The sequence below is a fragment of the Ziziphus jujuba genome, chromosome 7 (genome assembly GCF_031755915.1).
Source record: "Ziziphus jujuba cultivar Dongzao chromosome 7, ASM3175591v1".
NCBI lineage: Eukaryota > Viridiplantae > Streptophyta > Magnoliopsida > Rosales > Rhamnaceae > Ziziphus > Ziziphus jujuba.
Window position 1 is genome coordinate 13,057,591 of NC_083385.1, and position 23,298 is coordinate 13,080,888.

The following is a 23,298-nucleotide window of genomic DNA, read 5'->3' on the forward strand; positions in this document are numbered from 1 at the left end:
GATAATACAATAATTGACCAACCAAAAATAGATCCACTAAATTCCATAGAAGGAAAATAATGAAAATCCCATGTTACTAAAAAAAGGAGCAGGGACCGAGTCCAAAAGTGTTAGCAATACAAATTAGTGTCACAAACACAACATTCTAACTCAATGATCTCGCACAATTAAAAACAAGGTGGGGAAAAAAACACATTGGAAAAATAACAACCTATAAGTTAATCATACATACATCTCTCTACAAAAGGTTCGGAAATTATATATCATTGGTGGCCATAATAGTATGATGAAGGTGTTGAAGAAGGGAATTTTTCAAGAACTTGTAATGCTTCTTTCATGGATGGCCTTTTTTGCGGTGTCGGTGATACACAACCGTACCCCAACTTGAAGCATGCCAACAGGGCATCCTCCTTTCCCTCCACATCAGCTCGGATTGCCACATCAGCCATCCGAAAAGCCCGATTCTTATCATCAAGCCCAGGAACGTGGCCCGATTCATCCAAAATTACAACCTTGCCAGTTAGTAACTCTAGCAATATTACTCCAAATGAATACACATCCCACTTTGGGTTGGGTTTCAAACTCCTGAGTGACTCAGGGGCAAGATACGGCGACACACCGAGAGAACTTGGGCTTGGACTTGGGCTAGGCCCAGTAGCAATGTCTGGGAAGCCATCCCTGGAAGCCGTAGATCTCTTGCTCCCGAAATTTCTAGCCGAGCTTCCTTTATAGCTGGTGTCGCCGGTGACGATCTTCTCCAGTCCAAAATCTCCGATTTTGGGTTCCATATCATCGCCCAAGAGAATATTACTGGGCTTCAAATTTCCATGGACATGCTTTTTCTCGTGGAGGTAGGACAGCCCACGGGCTACTCCTCTTGCTATCCTGAGCCGCGCCTCCCATGGAAGATGACAAGGTGAAGAGCCCGGTTTCCCTGAAAATGATCAAAGACACAGATTAAACACACATCTTTATTATCAGAATAGAACGAAGCTGACGATGATAGAGATCGACGGTGGTGATTGGACGTGGGAAAGTGACCCCACCACCGAAGTCCAAAAAAACATTGGTCTATTAAGCTAAAAAAAACATTGGTCTATTATTAAGTTTTTTTCCTCCAAAAATCCAAATTAATGGTTACGGATCTCGCTGTCAGACTCGCTGAGCTTTTGCAAAAATAAATAAGAACTTCCAATCCAAAGCACGGTTGACTTACCATGCATTGAATACAACGTTTCAGTTACACCTACTCCACCGTCTATAAAGAAAGTCCCACCCGCTCACGTTAGCAAATACCATATTATCATGCTAACGTGCGCACAACACATGCGGAGAGGAAAAAAAAAAAAAAAAAAAAAACTTACTGTAACGAGCATTGGCGAGGCTGCCATTGGGAACGAAATCATAGATGATAAGCTTTTCATCGACCCCCCAATAGAACCCACGAATGCGAACCAAATTCACGTGGACCAATTTGGCCACGACCCGGACCTGGTTCTCGAAGTCCTTGAACCGGTCCAAACCGCTTTCGCCGATCCTCCGAACCGCCAGTGTCGTTCCGTCTTCAAGCACCGCCTTGTACATGATACTCGAGCCAGTGGCACCCAAAATGTAAGCCGAAGCTTTAAGCAGCGTTTCGAGCTCCAACTCCTTTTCACCATCAACGGTCACCAGTGTTCCTCTTTTGCTCTGATCGTAGTCTTGATGCCGTTGATTCTCTTGACCATTCTGAATTTCCTCGCTATCGGAGCTATCGGTGTCCGAATTCTCTTCGTCTTCTGCTTTCTTTCTCAAACACGACCACCTTGTGAAACCTTTTGATTCCGATGAAGACGACGACCATTCTTCTTTTGCTGCGTTAGCTTCTCTCTTCATTCTGCTCTCCTCGTTCTTCTTCTTCTTCTTTTTTTTCAATCGGTATATATACAAGAAAATCATAGCCAAGATTCCAATCCCAGCAATATCCCCAGCTACGATTCCCACGATCGTCGCTATTCTAAGCCCGTCTTGTTTTCCTTCTTGAGACCCGGTTGGCGATCCTGGTGACGCGGGTGATGGGATGGAGTTTATTGTCCTGGGAATTGCAGCGATTGCTGGTGGAGAGGTTGGGGAGGTGACATTCGGCTGAGACGAAGGGGAGGAAGGAATTGGACATGGAATCTTGCTTGGTTCGCCGCACAGATCAGAATTCCCGGCAAAACAACTGGATTCTTGGTTCAAGAAAAGTTCAGAATCCGGGATTTGTCCGCTGAGATTGTTGAACGAGAGGTCAATCGTAGCAATGCCTGGGATTTTCCCGGCGTATTCCGGCGGGATTCTACCGGAGACTCTGTTGTATGAGATGTTGAAGTAACGCAGGTTGTTGCCTCCGAAATCGGGAGGCAGAGACCCATTAATCAGATTCGAAGACACATCCAAATCTCGAACCGCTTCGAATCTACCAGGAAGACCACCCGACAAGTAATTGTTCTTTAAAGAAACGACTGTTAGATTTTGCAGAGAAGCGAGATTGGCCGGAATATTTCCCGCCAAGGCGTTGTCGGAGAGGTTGAGAGATTGAAGGTTCGAAAGCTTTGTTACGTCCTCAGGCATCTCGCCGGAGATCCAATTGTTGGACAAATCAAGGAACTGAAGCTGGGAGGCGTTGAAGAGCGACTGAGGTAGAGACCCGTTGAGGGAATTGTGAGAGAGGTCGAGTTTTTGAAGGTGTTCGATCAAGCCCAGATCGGCTGGAATCGAACCCAGAAGCTGAGCGTTGGGAAGAACCAAGCCGATTACTCGCGGATAGGCATCGCCGACTCCTGGGGGTGAACAAGTAACTCCTTTCCACGAACATGGCGTTTCGTTGTTGAAATTCCAGCTCTCAAGCACGCAAAGAGGGTCTTTCAGAACAGAGTATTTGAAAGTAAGCAGCAAAACCCCGTCTATGTTCAACCCAAAAGACTGGACTCCAAGAAAAGCAAGAAGCGCAAGAATTCTCCACCATAAATGGAGAGTAGAACTTCGGGAGCTCATGATTCCGCACAGTGAACCCACATTTCTCTCCCTATTGAGAATGTAGAGAGAGAAAAACAGAGAGAGAGAGAGAGAGAGAGAGAGAGGAGCAAGTGAGATTTATGATGACTCAAAAGCGCATAAGGTGGTGGAACATTGTTTGAGAAAAATTAAATGAGAAAGAAAATTAAAGATAGAGAAAAAGAGAAAGGTGGCGGGATACACAGCTCACCCAACCGCGCTTCTTACCAAAATGCTCTGTGATCAGCTTTGCATCTATAAAAAAATAAATAAATATACATATGGGATGCCTAGAAAATGATTAAATTCTATCACCGATGTTTTTTTTTATTTTCTTATTTATGTAGGTAACCCTTTTCTCTTTCTTTTCCCTCGTGCTTGCTTGCTTACATTTTAGAGACAACAAATGTGACTCGAATAGCATCTTTACAATACGACATCCAGGTGAAGTTACATGTTACAGGAACTCTCTTTCTTAGATTGACTTCACAAACCCTCCTTTGTTTTATTTATTCTCTCCCTCTGTATTATGCTATTATAAAATAAGGTTTGGGTACGGTAAAATAGATTAGTGGCATATAATTTTCCTGCAGCTATATGTCAAAGATGGGTTTACTTTTTCTATTTGTCATTGCTCTAGCAGGGGGGTTATTTTTTTGTATTAAAATATGAACAATTTCATCAGTCTGATTGATAATATGTCATATTAAAGATATAAAAAAAAAAAAAAACGAAAATCAGTGGAGTATCACTGGATATATATACTATATACAATACAGAGAGAAAAAGGTAAGCAAGGCAACCCTAATAAAATTTAGTAACATGGAGAAACATTAATGTGTGTTTGGCAGAATTATTGCAGGGGGTCCCCAAGAGGGTCCAAAATAGAAACAGTGTTCTCATCACTTCAGCATTATTGGGTTTGTGAAAAAAAATTTCAGTCTTCATTTAGGGCTCCACCTTTTCGATTTTTTTTGACTGGCAGATGTTAAAGACAAATCATACCTCTGAAACTTATAGTTACCAAGTACATCTTTAGGTTATTTTTCCAGATCATGGTACCGTAAATAACTTAGTTTACTGTTTATCTTGGTCCTTCATTCTTTTTCTTTTATCGATAAAATTCCTCTGTGAAAGGACACAAATTTCGTAATAAGCATAATCAATGCGTTAATATTTGGCTGTGATTTCTGCTCTATGCAAGCTGTCCCAAGCTTTGACGATAGGTAACATGGTAAGGAGAATAGGACCACCATAAAAGTTATGTGAAATATCAGTGTTGCAAATCGTACCTGTTAATCTTTGATAGACCACACGAGTCACGACAAACTATTTGATGAATATTGGCATGGTATTAATATTCCATATATATATATATATATATATTACACAAGTTAATAATAATTTTATAAATGTTTTGTGAAATACCAATAGTACAAATTGCATCAATTATTATTTATCGATGATAGATATTGATCATATGATCAGGTATGTGATGAATATTGGACGATATGTATCTTGTACAAAGTACAAACTCATCACTTATAATGTTTTGTTTTTCTTTTTCTTTTTTTTTTTGTTTTTTTTGTTTCTTTATACATACATACATGTATATATATAGGGATCCACATTGTACGGTGGTGTGAAAAATACAACAGCTTTTATTATTCACTGTTAATTATAGTATGGACATCTATTATTTATACTAGCATTTTTTTATTTATACTTTGCATAAGTTGGAAATTATTTTTATTAAAAAAAAAAAAAGTTGGATATTATTAATGTTCTATATATTTACTCAAAGGCAATATTATTTTCATAGAATTTATGGACAATTGGTCCTCCACTGCACATATACAGAGCTGGTAAGATTCCAGACCCCAAGAGCTAATCTACACATGGGACTGCATTATCTCATCCATCATCATCATCATCATCCTATTCCTTTTTTCTCTACTTTATTTTCCCATGTTTTAAAATTATTTTATTTTCAGCTTTACTAAACTTACTGCAAAAACAATTGATTAAAAACAAAAAAGTAGGTGAACCCCATTTGATAGATGTTAAAGGAAGATATCCATCCAAGACTTGAAGACCAATTGCGCCTTACTTTGTTTGGTACACCATTCGCTTTGCATGCATAAGCAAAACTAGGAAAGTCTTAACTTTTCCATCTAATCTAAATATAAATACATTTATAAATAAATAAATAAACCCTTTTTGACATTGGGTTTTCAAGATCCATCCGTTGATCTTTCTCCATATTCTAAAGCAATATTTATCTTCTTTTTATTTTTCCTGTATGCAAAAAGTAGGTGAAATCTACATGAGAAAGAAAGGTAGGGGGGTATGGAACTAGTGTTGAAGGTGAAAGTTGGGCCATGCACTTTTTGAAAGTTCATCCCCCCACTCACAGAATGGTATATGTAAGTCAGTACACAGTAAAACCTACGGCTTTTAACTTTTGCGGTTAAATTTTAATTTAGAGGTTTTGAGAATTTTGTATATTATTAAACACCTGAGCACTTTACCAATAAAATATATATATATGGACTCCTATATGCATACATGGCGGCAAAAAGATTATACTAGGTAATAGCTAGCTAAAGAGAGCTTGAAGACTGGACTTATATATAGCCATATGGGCTCTATATATATCTACTTTTATTGCCCCAATGAACGGATCGTGTTTCAACTTTCACCCTCTCTTAATGGGCACGCAACCGTTTTATCCATTATTAATTATTTCTTTCTTTTGGTAGCAGTCATCGGTTACTTCACACCAGTATTTTTAACTGCTAGAAGATGACACATATACGTTAAAGGTGTTTGATTCATAGCTTTAGCTTCATGGTCAAACTACAACAACTCGACGTGAATGGGAAGGTGAATAATGATTTTTAGGATTAGACTCTTATATATTCCATTTTCTCACAAGTCTTACCATACTTATTAAATAATAAGTCTTATCTGTCAGTTGAATGCAAAGTGTATACATATGTATTATATATGCAAATTATATATATATATATATATATATATATATATATATATATGTATGTACAATTATGTTATAGTGGGTACAATTAATTTTTGGTAGGCGTCTACATCCTATTAAATAAAGTCATTCATTTCTTCCGTATGCTTTTTCTTCTTGTTTTTGCTTTTTCCCATCCTTTTCACAAATCGATTTAATATTGTTGCACACCCCACATTAGGTTGAACTGTATATGACTGTTATCAATTCAAAGTTTTTACCAACTAATCAAATTTCAATCTATGATTTATTTACACATGTGTTCCAATATTATCATGTATATAACAACCTCAAAAAAATGTTATGTATATCATATAAGAATAAAGTCCATTAGAACAATTACACTTACATCTAGTACTGGAGATGCAAGTTAATTTTAATAGAACAAACCTAATATTTTTGTACTCCTTTCATTTGCTAAAATTTTCAATTTTAAATGTAATGTACTAATGTAATCAACAAAAAATTAAAAAATAATGTACCTAATAACCAAATTTCTAAATTTTCAGCGGATATTAAAAATTATTAAAATATTTAAAACTTTAATGCTATTTATAACAAACACCCTTCCCTACTCAACACCCCCAACCCAAAATAAATAAATAATAATAATAATAATGAAAAGAGATTTACCAACTCCTCAGGTCAAAATGTCAGCCAAATGTCAAATAACTGATGAAAAAACAAAAACTAAAACAAATGAAAACGATAGATGCTACATCACAAAGAGTCTTGCATTGAATTCTAGGCCTTAAAATAAGGCAGTGCCATCCTAACTACAAATGGTACGTGGTACGTGGTACATGGTACACGTTGGTGGGCAGTGGATTTTACTTTACCTTTTTTATTTTTATTTTATTTATATTTTTTTGATAGAAAGTGGATTTTACTTTACTGCTTACTCGGAGCCATCCCTTACTCATTACTTAAATGAACTTTGACCCTACACTACCGTACACTTTAAAAAATATTATATATATATAAGAAAAATAAATAAAAACCAATTGGATGTGAATATCCTTATTAAGAAGATAATAATCTTAATCTCAGCTGTAAAAGCACATGCTTGTCACTTGCTAATTACGTCTTTGAAAAAGTTAAGAGAAAAAAAAAATGGACATTGAAATGAGGAAATGAAAGTGGGTTTTAGCTTCGATAAACGTAGTCGGCCCGTGAATTGGAAGCCAGGAATTGGTCAGGGTCTCAGCATTCCTTTACTGGGGCAGTTTGTCAAACACCCTGATTGTTTTTAATCTGGCATTTGTCTTAAGCTCTGTCTACTAATTGGGGATCGGTTTAGATTTATTACAAAAAAATTCTAAAGGGAATATATAAGTATGATCCTGTAACGCCCTGATGTAAATTCCCCATTTGTTTATAAAGAAGATCAAGATCTTTTGCGAGCCACCACATGGTATACACTGCCACAATCATATCCAACCAAATAAACCTTGCATATAATACCATAAACTCTGTGGCTTAGTGCACCACCTTTTTTTTTTTTTTCTTCTTTTTCTTTTGCTAGTCTCTTTTCTTTCTGATTAAAGACCTAATGACATTACACCACTCACTAAACACAAAGTAGACCCAAAAATAAAAATAAAATTTGTTCCTTTTCGTTTTTGTCTTTCTATCATTTTTTTTCTTTTTTGCCTTTATTTCTTTTTCCTCTTAAACCAACTTTCTTCTTTTTTTGGTTTGTTTGTTTGTTTGTTTAATGGGGGATCTGTTTACTATTAACTACAATGACAACTTTGTAATACGGCAATCCGGACCACTTACATCTCATGATTAGGCAGTGTAAGTGCCAGGCATAGAATTGTACTTCAACCATAATCTCTTGCTTTGCTTTTTTTTTTTTTAGGGACACATAACAATATTTTTTTCACTGATTTAAACACTACAGTAATAGGATTCATGAATATTCCAGTGTCTAGAGATTTAGAGAAATCTATCATTGTACACGATCCATGAATTTACTTGGGCATACGGACCAGGCCTGATTTAGGTCCAATAGAGCGCTGAAACGTTTTTGATGTGCCGAGAACAAAGAAGTGGGAACCAACTATTTTTGTGCAACGAAGATACAAAATCAGTGCGTGCGAAGGGACTGGAAGTACTAAAAAATACTCGATGAATTACGACCCAACTTTGCAAGTGGGCAATAATAAAATGACCTGTACCTCTGCTAAAAACTATGTTGAAATTATGAATTTTCCCTATCTAACTGAATCGTTAAATTCCACATTTATTAACAAAAGTGAAGCAAGCACTTGCAGCTAATGAATCTTTTATTTTGCAACAAACACACAGCAGGATTAAATAATATGGTTGATAATTCTATACAAACAATGTCTTAAAACTTCCTACGACGCCCAACAAATCTGGCTGGGCTAAACTCCGCGAGATCCACAATGCTAGCATAGCCATCCAAGACAAGCTCAGCCATGGCAGCCCCAGTGGCCGGACCATTAAGAATGCCCCAACAACTATGACCAGTTGCTACATAACACCCCCTTACACCAGGCACCTCCCCAATTATAGGCACACTATCATCTGTACATGGAAGGAAGCAAGCTTGCTCTGCTCTCACTTGTGCCTCTCCTTCCCTCAAATGGCTAGAAACACTGCTTGCCACACTCTTCAGTACCCGTATTGATTCCGGGTCGCCCACGATCTGCTCTGGATCATCCGGCACCTCTGCCTCCGCTGACATTCCACACACGTACACCTCACCTGAAAATCCAATCAATCAATTTATAGTAACCAAACTGAAGGCATAAACTAGAAATAGAGAATAAAGTTACATGCACATATTAAATTGTTGGCATTGTTTTCTTGGCATTTTCTCGAACAGTTGTTGTACTTCCACCAGAGTACATAATCTTTTCCATGTTTTCAGCCGTTAGCATGATACTCGGGAGACGAAAAATAAATAAAAAAATGCGAATAAAATGAATTCGAAGTCTTAGAAAAACAGATAAGAAAATTGAACGAATTTGAGAATTTGGTGGGAAAAATACCATTGGGACGAGGGTAAACCTCTGGGTCCATGGGTTTTCCTCCTTGAGAATGATAGTAACTGAGGAAAAGCGCATGAGGGGTTATAGCATCGGATTCTTTAGGCTCTAATACGATGCTGTGAGCCTTAAGACCGTAAACTCTAAACAACGACGACAATAGCTCAAACTTCCCGGACCATGGTCCCAATGCCAAAACCACCGCGTCCGACTCAATGACTCGTCCCCCTTCTAGCACCACCGAGTTAACTCGATCTCCATCGACCTCCACACTCTCCAATTTCCCGATTACCACCTCGACGCCGTATTTCTCAACCGCTTTGGAAATCAATGTCCGAGTGAAGAGCTGGGGATGAACCTGAGCAGTAGTTTCGGCTGTCCCAATGGTCCTAGGCGTCCGAGCTGATCCGTCCACCCAAGACGGCAAAATGGAACTACCGGGGGATTTTGAACCGGACGAAGCGCTATGAGATTCGGTCACGGTGAGACTGAGAGTGGTAAGGGGTCTATAACCATATGATCGAGCGCCATCGAGCTCCTCCGAGAGTGAACGGTGGAGATTGAAGCTGGCGCGCGCGAGGGAGGAGAGGGCCCCACCATCGCACCAATCGAGGGCAAGGAAGCCGCCGGCTTTGCCGGAGGCGGCGCAAGCCACGGATGATTTCTCGACGAGGGTGACGGCGGCGCCGCTCTTGGCCAGGAAGTAAGCCGTGCAGACGCCGATGACTCCGCCGCCGCAGACGACAACTCGTTTGGAATGGCTGTTGCGGTTCATGGGCGATGAGGTTGATCGGATCAATGTGACTCTGGAGATTCGACGGTTTGGGGTTCGAAGTGGCTGCGGGAATGGAGGCAGTCTGGACGGTGATGTCACTGCCATTATCAATCTACGTGTCAGCTTTAGACTCTTTCTTTTTTTTTTTTTTTTTTTTAAAGATGATATCAGAAATTTGGGCCCAAAATTTTATTGCGTCTTTGAAGATGTGAGGCCCAATGGGAGACATTTTTGCAACTTGTTAGATTTGTCATTAAGTTTGGGCTAAATAGCCAATTTGAGCTTCTTAAGCTTATTATTAGGGGCTCTAGTTAGTTGTCGCTTGTGTTCGGTGTTTTTTGCTTTTGCCCACCTCCTATCTTGAACCTGTGAGAGAAAGGTGGTCATCACACACGCACTTGACAACATGAGCTAGATGGTTGTAGCAAGATTATGGGCTTCTGAAGGCTCTGGTTATTTGTTGCTTGTTTGTTTTTCGAGCTGTGAGAGGTGGTCATAACTCACCCACTTGACCACATGAAGTGGATGGTTGTAGGCTTGCTCCTTCTTCTTCTCTTTTTTTTTTTTTTTTTTTTGGGTGATAAATTTATTAGGTTCTTTCTCATCTTTTGTGATAGCTTTAGAAGAGAAATTGTCTTCTTATTCCTCTTTTGTGATAAATGTAGAAGGAAATTTTAGCACCAAGCCAAGAATGGTCATCTCTATGTGTACTGTTCCAAAAGCACAAATTGTGTTGTAATTTATTTATTTATGTTTATGTGTGTGTGTGTGTGTGTATATATATATATATATATATATATTGGGAGACGGGGGGCGGCGTGGGCATTGCAATATATATCATTAAAATGGTTCAGTTTGCATATGAGATAATTTATCACCCAAAGTAAATTGAAATATTTTTCCCAAAAAAAATAAAAAATTTTGAAATAGTATATCCCAGTTAGTTGATTTAATACTACCGTACATATCAATAACTAAATAGAAAAAGAATATCACATAGCTATATATTTGAAAATAAAATTAAATGGTCTCTGAATGATTTATTTTTATATAATTCTTTCACAAATTTTATTGATACATAGTAAAAATTATAATAAAAAAATTAAAATATTAAATCACATATATTATTTTAAAATTATATTAATCAATTTTTTTATTACGTGTAAAAAAATGTATTAAAAAAAAGGAATTTTTATTTTTATTTTTTATAGGAACACCTTTATCATTTAGTTTGTCAAGTAAATTCGATTAAATTTGTTTGCGTATACTTAATTGTAACGGAAGCATATCAAACACGATATCCGGTTAAGCAAATTGAATTAGTCTTTGACTGAAAAAAATAATAAAAAAAAAAATTGAATTAGTCAATTTTAGTTAAAAGAAAATATATCTCGATACAACAATCAATCAAGAAATACAAATTCCATCTTATCCTATTTATCTCCAGTCCACCATCATCAGCCACTAGTTTCCCACCAGTTCCAATTAACAGTCATCTCTCTAATAATGAAAAGCCGTGAGCGACATTTGGACGGTTGGGTTGGTTGTTTTTTAAGGCTCAAATAACAGTTGGGGTTGGTTAGTACTTTTGAAAATAAACAAGTGGGGCTGAGAAATAAGGAAAAATTATGAAAATAACATTTAAAGCAAAAAAAAAAAAATGATGAAAATAACATAGAATTAATAATTGTACAATTTGCATGTAGAGAAAATATTATTTTAAAAGAACCCATTTATTTATTTTATCATTTTTTGTCAAGCCTATAAGGTTCCATGGAAATGGGAGAGAGAGTTAGTGAAGCACATCGTCAATTAATCTGCATTTTTTTTAAATATATATTTTGTGAGACAATTTAAATATGGAATTGGTACAAAACCAAATAGCCAAAACGTTTTTTTGTGTTTGTAATAATAGTGGCAAAGGATTCATCAATAAATATTGTCGTTATGTGTAAGGACCTGAAGAGCTTAAGACCCGCACTAAGGCGACAAGAATTGCCAAGCCAAATTAGTCCCTCCATCAATATGTTAGGTGAATTATTTCTTTTGTCACTAACTGCTAAAAAAAAGTGGGCCAAAAAACAATATAAATGAAACTATTTTTTTCAAGTGCTAACCAGTTATTATTGTTATTATTATTTTAATGGGTGGGTTTTAGGCTAACCTTAATTTTTGCTTTGCGTGTCTTTTTTTTTTTTTAAATTTATAAAAATTAAGATTATTGGGGGATTTTTAAAACGATAAGCCTTCTCTGAATGTAATGAGTGTTCAAGTCTCTTTCTTTAGTCAGCTGATGATGTTGAGAGGCTTGGAAGCTAGCTTTTAGTACTTTGAAATAGTAAAATTTATCCCTTCTTCTATTTTCAATCAAGTTTGTAGTTTCCTTTCAATGATTGTCAAGATTTTGACCCCCCACCATCTCCACCCCAAACTAATTAATGCTCAAACAGTTTTCCACCTTTTTTTCATTTTTTTCTCTAAGTCTGTGGGATGCCCATTTTCCACGAAGCCAAACAAATTTATCTGTTATTGGGATAATCATCCATGACAGCTTAGCGGTAAGACATTGGGATATTTGAGTTGCCTAGACTTTTCAGTCCAGCAAATCTGCTTGAGGCAACAGTTCCAAGTTTTCGTTCACATATTTCTCCTTACAGATAAGATCTAATTGTATTCAGTGGAGCATACACTACAATATTTTCCCACTCGGAAAACTGTCAGCCTAAAGCCTGTAACAATATCTCAATCATATAGATCAATTTAGAAAGCATATTTTAAAAAGAAAATAGTATCCAATTTGAGTCATGATGTCTTTATAAGAAATATTACTTTGGCAAAAGTCCATGGTTCAAATCTCCCAACTTCCATATCAAAGAAAAAGGAAGGGGTGGGGGAGGAAAAAGTCCAAGTTGGATATCACAATTAGATTTACATATAACTCTCATGAGTTCGACCAATCCTGGTGCTAAAATCCCTTTCTCAATTTATCAAAAAATAATAATAAAAGAAAGACCATTTAGTTTTGGTTTATTGGATTTTCTTGTAAACTAATCAAAGATTTGTTCAATTACCGGTAAGAGTTGAGCAAAACAAAAAGTAAAAGGACTTCAAATTGTATTTCTCCTGTGATGCCCATTGTTTTTCTTGGAAACTCCCTAAAAACTGACAGTATTGGGATTCAATTGGGCTGTTTACATCAATATTCCTAGTCTCTACCATGTTAGACAAAGTCAAGCAGGGGTTTAGCTGCATCATTTATAACTTAAACAGGAAGAAAGAAGAAAATATGACCAATTTATTTATTGTATCAGAAAGAATAGCTTTTGAACAGTTATTGGTCTTTTTCCAGAAAACAATAGAAAAGCATATATATAAAAAAGAAACTAATTATTATCAAAGCCCCGGCGACCACAAAAAAACAAGAAAGAACCACCCTAACTGATAGACCCTACGTACCAAAAGATACAAGAAATGATGAGAAAAATTAATGAAATACTTTCAACTCCGACCCACAAGACCAAACCTACCGTCCAATTGCTAAACTTTGAAAGCATTTACTAAGTTTGGTCCTGTTAGGCGGTTTTCTTGACTTGTTCATATTCTTTCACACTGTTTGTTTCCCAAGATTTTTTTTTTTTTTTTTTTAAAAAAAAGAGGCAATACAGAAGTAAATCGTAAATAATGATTAAAAAAAAAAAAAAGAGGCTTCCTGGCTTAGAAAAAAGAATAAAAATCTGAAAAATAGAAATTAAAAACATACCGAAGAAACAAGATTTTTGGGCCATTTTTACAGCACAGGACAATTATTCATATACGGACAATTTATATTGGACCAAATGATTATATATCTGAATAGCATTAGTGGTCCAAAAATAAACTCAAATTTGAGCAAGATTCAATGGAAGGCGGGCCCAACTGTATTTTGCCCAGTAAATCAGTCATAAATGATCGAAGTTTTGGATAGGATCTGTTTGCAAAATAAACACCAGATTATCAATCATAATACCTTCTCTAACCTCATAATTATTAAATTAATTTTCATGTTTAAATCTTTTTGGATTATCTTTAGCTCCTCAACTAAAAGTCTGGATAACGCATGAGCTCTCAGAATCTAAATTCAGTGACCCCTGACCTAACCACTGGCCCCAGGAAAGAGAAACACTCACAGGGCTCCACCTCCTTTGACAAATATTTCTAGCTATGCCATATAGGTTTCGAAGAGATATTAATTTCATTGTAACCTTCTTTGTTTTTTTTTTTCCCCCTCCCTTTCTTCCTTAATTTCTGAAATGCCCTTTCCTTTTATTTCTATTCATACTTCCAAGTATTTTGGTACTAAAATATCCTTTAGACCTATTCAAAACATGTATATATAGATATGCAGGGATTTGACATTTTGACTATTGTCCCAAAAAAAATAAATAAATAAAAGGATTTGATATTTTGAGAATTGTCTCTCCATTTATATTGAAAGATACGGTGATCTATAAGTGTTCAATTGGGCTTGTAGTTTTAAATATGTAACCACATTTGCATATTTTCCAATAAAATTAGGCGAGAGATAGTTTTGATAATTATAAATTCTCACGACATACATAATATATAAACCCAATAAATGTAATAAGCCTCACTTTGAAACTAATGGCATATAATTGCTATAAGACATTATAGGATAAACTTAATGTGAAAGTTTGGAAGCAATGTCGCTTAGATTCCATCAATGTCTTTCTCAGTAGTAGTAAAGAAGAAGATTAATGGGTACCGTGTATTTGTTTGGTAAAAAAAAAAATAAAAGAGGAAATTAAAGATGATGGTGATCATGATGGTTTTAGTAAAAGCAATCCACATATATTAATGAAGTGCAAAGCTTAGATGCACTTGCATTGCAAATTGTGTATTACAGTAATCATTTAATATAATTATATTGATATGCTGAAATTAGTAATTTACTTAAAGAAAGCACAAAACACTTACTTTATGCCCCACCTTCAAACTCCTTTAGAAAGGAAAAGAGAGATGCATATGCATAATGACTTATATAATGCTATACAACTACGAACATTATTCATGTTTATCAACTCTCTCTCTCTCTCTCTCTCTCTCTCTCTGCTAAATTCTATTTCTGTTGGTACAAGTAGGCACCAAACTCCCAGTACTAGCTAATTTTCCCATCATTAGCATGCTTTTTCTCGGAAAAGTTTCTTTGCTGTGGAAATTAATTATTTTCCATGATTTGTTTTGGTGTTCAATTTCCTTTAGTATACCTTAACTTTTTAGACAAAAACTTTTTGAATGTAGGTTTTTCTAATTAAAATTTTATAATTTTAAAAATTTAACTTACATTGGCAGTTCATGATATATAGACCGAGCCTAATAAAATTGAAAGAAAATGAGTTTTTTTTTTTGTCAGCCTGTGTAATTTTCTATATTATTTTTCAGAAATCAAACCTTAAAGAACAAAACAACAATGCTAACACAGTAATGCTTGTTTATGCCAATATATTTTTTTGTATGGAATATTACGGGTCAAAAATTAATTTGGTTTGGAGTTTGTGAATGCTAAGTGGAGGGTGATTAACAACTGGAATATGTCCAATCAATAATGAACCATTTTAATTCATGCACGGTGTTATGAAATATTTTTATTTTACACTCGAATGCTTTTGACCACATGTCCTTGTTAACTGAATATAGTTTAATTTTTTTTTTAAACTGATCATATTAAATTTTCTTAAAAAAATTATAATATATAAAAATGAGATTTAATAGTTGGTCATAATATTGGATTACACCTGTTGGATGGAGATCGAATTGACTCCTCCAATCGCAATCAATCAAAATCATGCTGCTCCATGCATTGTTACATATTTTTCTTTTCTGTCGTCGTTGTTGGTCAGAGATGGATATTAAAGACCATAGGCTCAAAATTAATCTCCACATATAGGTGAAACGTCAATAAGCATGCACGTCTTTGAAATAAACTGCAACCTGCATTTATATATGAAGTTGTATCGTTTGTCTTAACAAATGGAATTTCGAATAGACTATCATATATATATATATATATATATATTATATGTACATTGAGTTTTGGTTAACAGGATGATTTAGTTGTTTTCTAGTGCTATTGTGTATGCCTAATTAATGAATGGCGAAAGTTCAATGTTATCATAGGACTTCAACATATTATTTTCTAAAATATTAATAATTAATAAAAACCTGCATTTGAAATTTCCTCACATTCTCCATATGTTAATTTAATTTTGGTAAACAAGATGATTTTGCTAGTGCTGTTGTGTATGCCTCAATTAATGAATGGCCAAAGTTGAATGTCAACATAGGACTTCAACATCTTGTTTTCAAAAAAATTAAAAACTACATAAAGATTGATTAATTAATATAAAAATGTGCATTTGAATTTGTCTTCATCTTCTCCCTAAGTAGCAAATTTTCAACTGCCAAACATGGAAATTTTGTTGTATTGTATTATCATAAGGGATAGTTGGGAAGATGAAGAAAAATAAATTTGCACCGACAGAAACCCAGCAATATCAATATTATGTAGATATTAAAAAACTATATATATAGGAGTCTGTGTTAGTATGAAACAAGGCACAAAAAAGGAATAAAGATAGAGAAAGTAGTGGTTGGGTAGGCAATATCACGTCCCTTGTATCTCTGCTCTTCCTCACGGGACTCAGATGTCCTTTTTTCTAGTGCTGCTCAGTTGGACGATGGCAGGCAGTTTTTTTTTTTTTTTCTTGGTTTGGAAAAAAAGGCAGTTTCAAATTTAAACACGGCTTTTAAATTCCCACCACCACCTTTTATTAAAAATAACCATACAGCTTTTTAGTTTATACAGTTATGCAGTTCTATATGCATAATATTAATTAATTAATATATAAATAAAGTATTGCAGCCTTAATATTGGGTCACATCTCACCAACCGTAGTTCAAATCTTTTATTTTTAACAATTATTTATTCACATAAATCAAGTCAATAAATCCCCTGTTAATAGTGGACCATTATTCCATTTTATCATTTTTGTATAGTAACTCCTTATTTATTTCTCTCTCTCTCTCTCTCTCTCTCTCTCTCTCTCTCTGTGCCAATCCCATGTAATTGCTTCTATTTCTTAAAAATTTGGGACTTTCCTCATAATCCAAATATTTATTATAATAATACTAAAATCACAAAAATATTAGCCAATTGATATGGTAAATGATGTATTAATTATAATATAAAAAATGGTAAACAATTTGTTAACAATTTAACCTTCAAATTATTAAATTGTTGCACTTCTTCTAGCTAGTAAGATTTTTTTATTTTTTTAGTAATAACTTCTAGCTAGTAAGATTGAGAAGCTTTTTGGGCATGTAAAACGACGACGCATAAAGCCAAATTAACAAAAAGTTTGTTCACCGGTTGAGAGAGACGGTGGATCAGGGGGAGACATGGACGTATACGGCTTACGATAGCGCGAATCATGGGATATGAAGGGGTCTCATCCACTTGACGAATCCCCAAACAAAGCAAAACAAAAAACAAAAGAGATGCTGTCTTTTTCGTAAAACTCAAACCCAAAAAAACAAACAAATTCTCATAAAGAAAACAGATTTAAAAAAACAAAACAAAAGCAAATAAAAACTTCTAAAGCAAATGCGTTATAGCTGGCAAGCCTCCTGACGTGGCATTCCCTGGCTTATCTCATTGACGGTTCAAAAGGGGACAGCAACATATTTTAATATTATCAATCTCCTATCTAACCATTGTTTTTCAAAAAAATTAGTTAAGAGGATCTTTCAAAATGCCGTTTTAAAATAATATATTTATATAATTAATAATTTCTTAATCATGGATGGGAAAGCAATTTTTTATTTTTTTAACAAGAATAAACCGTAAGTGGTAAACAATTCAATTTTTATATTGCAAATCGGATTTGAGTAAATTATTAAATTGACAACAAAAAAGAGATAATTATGTTAATAATATATTTTTTTTTTTTGGGGTTATGAGCTGTGACGTTTGATTGCCAGGTGGTGGGGAAAAGAACAAGACAGTGGTGGGGTCCAGTTCAACAAACCTGATGATGTGGCCGAAACGAGAGGAATCGGACATGGCAGCTAGATGGGGAGGTTCCGGCTTTGTGTCTGAGGTTGAACTATCAATTCCGGTACCTACGTGGAGCCTCTTAGAATCCACCATGTGGTGCTTCTATGTTGTCTTAACAACTGTCATTTTTGTCTTTTTCTCCTGTATCTAAACCACGGTGCCTAGTACTTCCTCGTTTTCCACGTGCCACAAAATATGATAATAATTCATGAAAGAGAAAAGAGGATTAGATCATCCCCATTCTCCAGCACCCTTGTGCTTCGTAGAATTTGGACGGTCAGTGTATGGGCCTCACGTGTTTTTTAGCCAACCACTATATATTATTTACATTTATTTTGTTTTTCATATTTATTTTTTATTTGTCAAAAACTCTAAAGTTTTAATTGAATATTTGATCAATAAAATAAAAATAAAAACATGGTTGGAATAAATTTCTTCGATAAAAGAAAAAAATAAATTGATACAGGACTATAATCGAATGTAATTCAATATGACATAATCATTATAAGCCAGGAAAGTATCATGCAATAATTATTGTTAGTAATTATAAATAATAAAAAAAGAATATTATTGTTAGGGACTAGTTTTTTTCCCTTTATTCCTTTGATAATAAATACACAACTTTTTTTTTCTGAATAAATATGAAATAAAATATTTTGCTCCTTAATCCTTTCACAACAGTAAATGCGAAAAGTAAAAAACGACTGATAAACTTAAAACAATTAAGTATACAGAAGCACGAATTAAATAATTAGGAACGTCCATATTCATTGCATTCTGGTGGAAGTTAATTAGTTAGAACATTTCTATGAAAAGCTAGTATAATATGGTTGAGAAGACTTCTTCTTCTTTTGGTATTGGAAAGAAGACTAGTTAACAAGCCCAATAATCATACGTGTGGATTTTTATTTTAAAAACTGAATTATTCCATATTCATATAATGCCAGTAATTTTTTTATTTTTTACTCTGGTTAATTTAACATTTTTAAGTCACAGAGTTGGAATCAATTTAAATGAAATCCATAAGTAAATACCTATATTAAATTCTAACTAATAAAGGGGAGGAAAATGAATAATGGAGAAATAGAAGTTTAGTTTGCAATGTTAATGTGACCACCATGATTGAAGCGATATCTAAAAAGATTGTGTCACTTTCTTAGAGTACGAGTGTCTTCCATTATATTTCCCATGGGATACGTTTGGTTTCATTTCAAAGTAAGGGAAATATAAAAAGTTCATGAACATAATATAAAAATGGAACAATTATTGTTAGCTATATGTCTAGTCTCAATGATTCATCTTTTTGTAATAAAAAAAATATTTATGTTATCTAGATATCCTAAAGTCGGTATTTTTCCTAGGGCTATCCTATCTATTTATAAAATATTTAATATCAAAAGAAAGAGTCAAATTGTACTAATTAATATTCTAATAAGTTACCCAAAAAATTAATATTCTAATAAAAATTATGCAAAGTTTTTACATATTAAAAAAAAAAAATGCCTTTTCATTCCCAGTAAGGTTAACTATAAATTATGTAAAGTTTGATATCAAATGTTTAATATAAAAAAAAAATGTCAAATTGTACTAATTAACATTCTAATAAGTTACCAAAAAAATTAATATTCTAATAATAATTATGTAAAGTTTTACATATTAAAAAAAAAAAAAAGCCTTTTCATTCCCAGTAAGGTTAACTATAAATTAGAAAATTCAAAGGATCGGTCTGAAAATTAAGAAAAAATGAGACATCACAAATTATAAACTCACTTCTAGAAAACAGTTAAAATAATAATCATCAGTTCACGTGAAATTTATACTTTTATTAAATATAAGTAAATACACATCATAGAGGATTCATAGATTTTTTTTTTCTTTTTTTTTTCTTTGGTAATAGTCATGGAAGATATATATCTGAAAGCAAAGGGTACTTGATACCGTAATGAAACCTCAAAAATAGTGAAAAGAGATAATTCAAAACATATGTTATACGTGTATTGGCTATCAGATACATAACTGGCAAGGAAGCGTAATGTACACAAAATTCTAGAAAAGGCTTGCTTAAGATCTTGAAATTTGTTAGAGGATTTTGGAATTTATATGGCATTAATTTTAAAAAATAATTATATTTATATAGTAATTTTTTATTTAATAAATAATATTTTTATTTTTTTATAATATATTTTATTTATAATATTTTAAAATATTAATATATAATTTTTTTATTTTAAAATTATATCTAATTAAATAAAATTAATAATTTATGTAGGAATTATTTTTTTTAATAAAAATAAATAAAATATCGATTCAATTTGTTTAACAGAACTTCTATAAATAAATAGTATTCATCATAATTTTTTTTTTGTCAATTAATGCATAGAACTATTTAAAAATATATTTTTTTAAATTTATTTATTTATCTAATGTAATAAAGAATTTTTAAATGAAAAAATCAATGTACAAAGATATTGGATATGCTTTTATGAATTAATTCGATCTTATATTGTGTAATTTTTTATTTCTTTTTACAAGCATGAATAAGTGAATTATCTATATGAAATTGTATGGAAAAATATACATCATTATAAAAGAAAGTAACATTTAATAAAATTGATTTTGATCAAAAATTAAATTTACACAAGTCCAGTTCAAAAACATTACATTCACGCCTTCAAGATGTAATACATTCAGTGAGAAAATAAATTATTAGGGTTTTATAATTGTGTTTTTTTTTAATATTCTATTTTCGGAAGAAAACGGGAAATAAAGTAAATAAAAATAATAACTAATTCTGTGTGTTGAAAGATGCCACAAACTTTAAGCAGATATATAAAGTTAATATTTTACGAATTAATAAAAGATTACAAGTTTTCCTTTTGCGGGATAAAAATATTACAATCTTAAAGTCGTTTTTTTTTTTTTTTTTTTAAATAAAATTCATCATATGCGAACGAAATACTTTTTTAAAATAATCTATCAAAAACTCATATCGGGAAGCGTGAGGAAACCACCACGACTGTTCCAATCACGTGAGCTCCGATTTGTTCACCAACCGTACCATCTTAAGCAGATCTGAATGTTTCGCATTTTCCAAAATGACCACAACGTACATCCGTACCCAAATGCAAATGTCTATCTATACGGGGCTATTTTCGTCAATTCAGTCTCTCTGCGATTGTGCTGCCGCTTCAGAGGACGCAAACCGCACGTGTGTTCCCTATGCACAAGGCTCAACACGTGATATAAGTATGCTTTGCACATGCGGGGACGGTTGAAGAATAAAAAGCAATTTTTTATTTTATTTTTTTTTTATTTTTTCTGGAGCTTGTAGATAAGAACAGACTTAAAAAATCTAACGCTAAGAAAATTTTTAAAAATAATTAAAAAAAAAGAAGCTGGTTGGTTATGCTTCCAGCTGTCCCCACGTAACGGTTATGAAGATGTACGTACAATATTCTCTCCATACTGCTCTTTTCTTTTAATAACTTTATCTTACTTTCTGATGTATAGCTGTAATTCTTTTTTCTTTTCTTTCTTTTTTTTTTTATCTATCAACTTTCCACAGTTTCTTTGTAAAATCTATTGTGATATGCTTTTGATGCTTGTCTTCAGCTTCAAACCCACCCAAATTGACTAATGAGAGTGTATCTTTACCAATTAAAACTAATTTTTACCAATAATGCATAAATTTTCTCTTACCCCATATGCTATTGTATCATGTTGATATTTTCATGATAAAGTTAGCAATGATGCATTTTAAATAAGTAGATGTTGATGAATGGATTGATAAAGAATTTGAATTGTGATCAACTTTATTTGGGTTAAAAATTCATTCATACTTATGAAATTATAAACTTTATTTTATAACAATTTTGAAGAAATATAAATGATAAAAGTATTAATTTACATAGGCATGTCAAATTGTATAAACTTCCAATACAAACTTTAATAAATATTGTTAAGATAAGTTACGGTACAAATCATAGAAATTTTCGTTTTTAAATAATAATATTATTGCTTAGAGATGCTTTTTAAATTTTAGAAAAAGCCAACATTCAACCGTCCCATCTATCAATTTTCAAGTGAACTAAAATTAGACATTTACCCAAAAAAAAAAAAAAAAAAGTGAACTAAAATTAGACACCTCCTGCAAAAACCTAGTTGATTGGTATTGTTTTGTATTTTTCTTCGACAATTTTGTGTCAAATGAATTTATAAAAAAAAAGAAATTGTATCAGATGATTATTTTATTTATTTATTTTTTGATATTGAAGGTGAAAGTTTCAAGTGTATTTTGGGAAGCAATAATATTTTACAAAACAACCGCAACCTAGCTAACTAGAAAAATAACGTGGATTTTTAAACAAAGTAGTCAAATTAGGGTGTATGACGTTGATGTGAATTTTTCCAATAGCGAATAGAACATGACTTCCCTTTTTTTTTTTTTAAAAGAAAGAAAGAAAGAAAGAAAGCCACCGCACCAATAGCATTTTGGAAGATCTATACGTTAGTCGGTAGCTACCTTTTTTTTTTTTTTTTTAAATTCTTTTTGGTAATTTATATGGTAGATATATGAGAATCATTCATCTCCATAAATAGTGAAGCCTCAGTCTCTAAAAAGACTAAAACTTCCGTGCAATAGAAATATGTCAAGACGAAGGCAACAATCATAGGTTTAAAAATTGAAACTTTTGGTTAAATTTTTTAGATTTTTTTTTTTTTATATACTGAAAAAAAATTTAACTTTTAAATAAAAATGAATATAATTTTTATAATATTGACTAAAATTTTTTGATATTTTTCCATAAATTTTTTTGAAATTTTTTGTTCTCAAATCCCTCGTAATTTAGTATAAAATTTCGATAGAAAATTTAAAAATATTAATAATTTTTTTAAAAAATTTTTACAAATATTTTTAGTACTTAGTAAAAGTTTTTTTCTAAATTAACATTATTAATGGTTTTTCTAACCTTTTAATTCCTTCCAATAATTAAGCAACCCAAAAAAAAAAAATTTATTTTACCAAATAATGTCTAAAATTATACAAGACAAGTTTATTTATCATTTTTAAAAATAAAAATAAAAAAATCTAGTGTCACATGTTATAAATTTATATACCCATTATTATTTTTTTACAACAATAAACTTAATATTTGTATAAATATTATAAAATAGAAAAAAAAAATTAGAATATACACAAAAATTAAAAAATATATATGGAATATATTCTCTATAAACTCAACTATTATATATTTATATCAATAATATATTAACAATTATATACAAATTTATTAAAATGATATACCTTTTAATAATTATTTCTTATATTTCACATATT

The 23,298-nt window shown here is 32.8% G+C and overlaps 2 protein-coding genes across 2 annotated transcripts; both read right to left on the bottom strand.

Moving 5' to 3' along the window:
• Positions 1-48: 48 nt before the first annotated feature.
• Positions 49-3,520, bottom strand: LOC107403530 (probable LRR receptor-like serine/threonine-protein kinase At4g37250). The gene is made up of 2 exons (XM_016010436.4): positions 1,365-3,520; positions 49-934 (listed from the first exon to the last, which is right to left on the bottom strand). The coding sequence occupies exons 1-2, from the start codon at positions 3,013-3,015 to the stop codon at positions 264-266; spliced, it is 2,322 nt and encodes a 773-aa protein (XP_015865922.3). The 5' UTR covers positions 3,016-3,520; the 3' UTR covers positions 49-263.
• Positions 3,521-8,276: 4,756 nt separating this feature from the next.
• Positions 8,277-9,983, bottom strand: LOC107403520 (putative oxidoreductase C1F5.03c). Its single transcript, XM_016010422.4, has 2 exons — positions 9,076-9,983; positions 8,277-8,788 (listed from the first exon to the last, which is right to left on the bottom strand). The coding sequence occupies exons 1-2, from the start codon at positions 9,950-9,952 to the stop codon at positions 8,409-8,411; spliced, it is 1,257 nt and encodes a 418-aa protein (XP_015865908.1). The 5' UTR covers positions 9,953-9,983; the 3' UTR covers positions 8,277-8,408.
• Between the last annotated feature and the right edge of the window lie 13,315 nt (positions 9,984-23,298).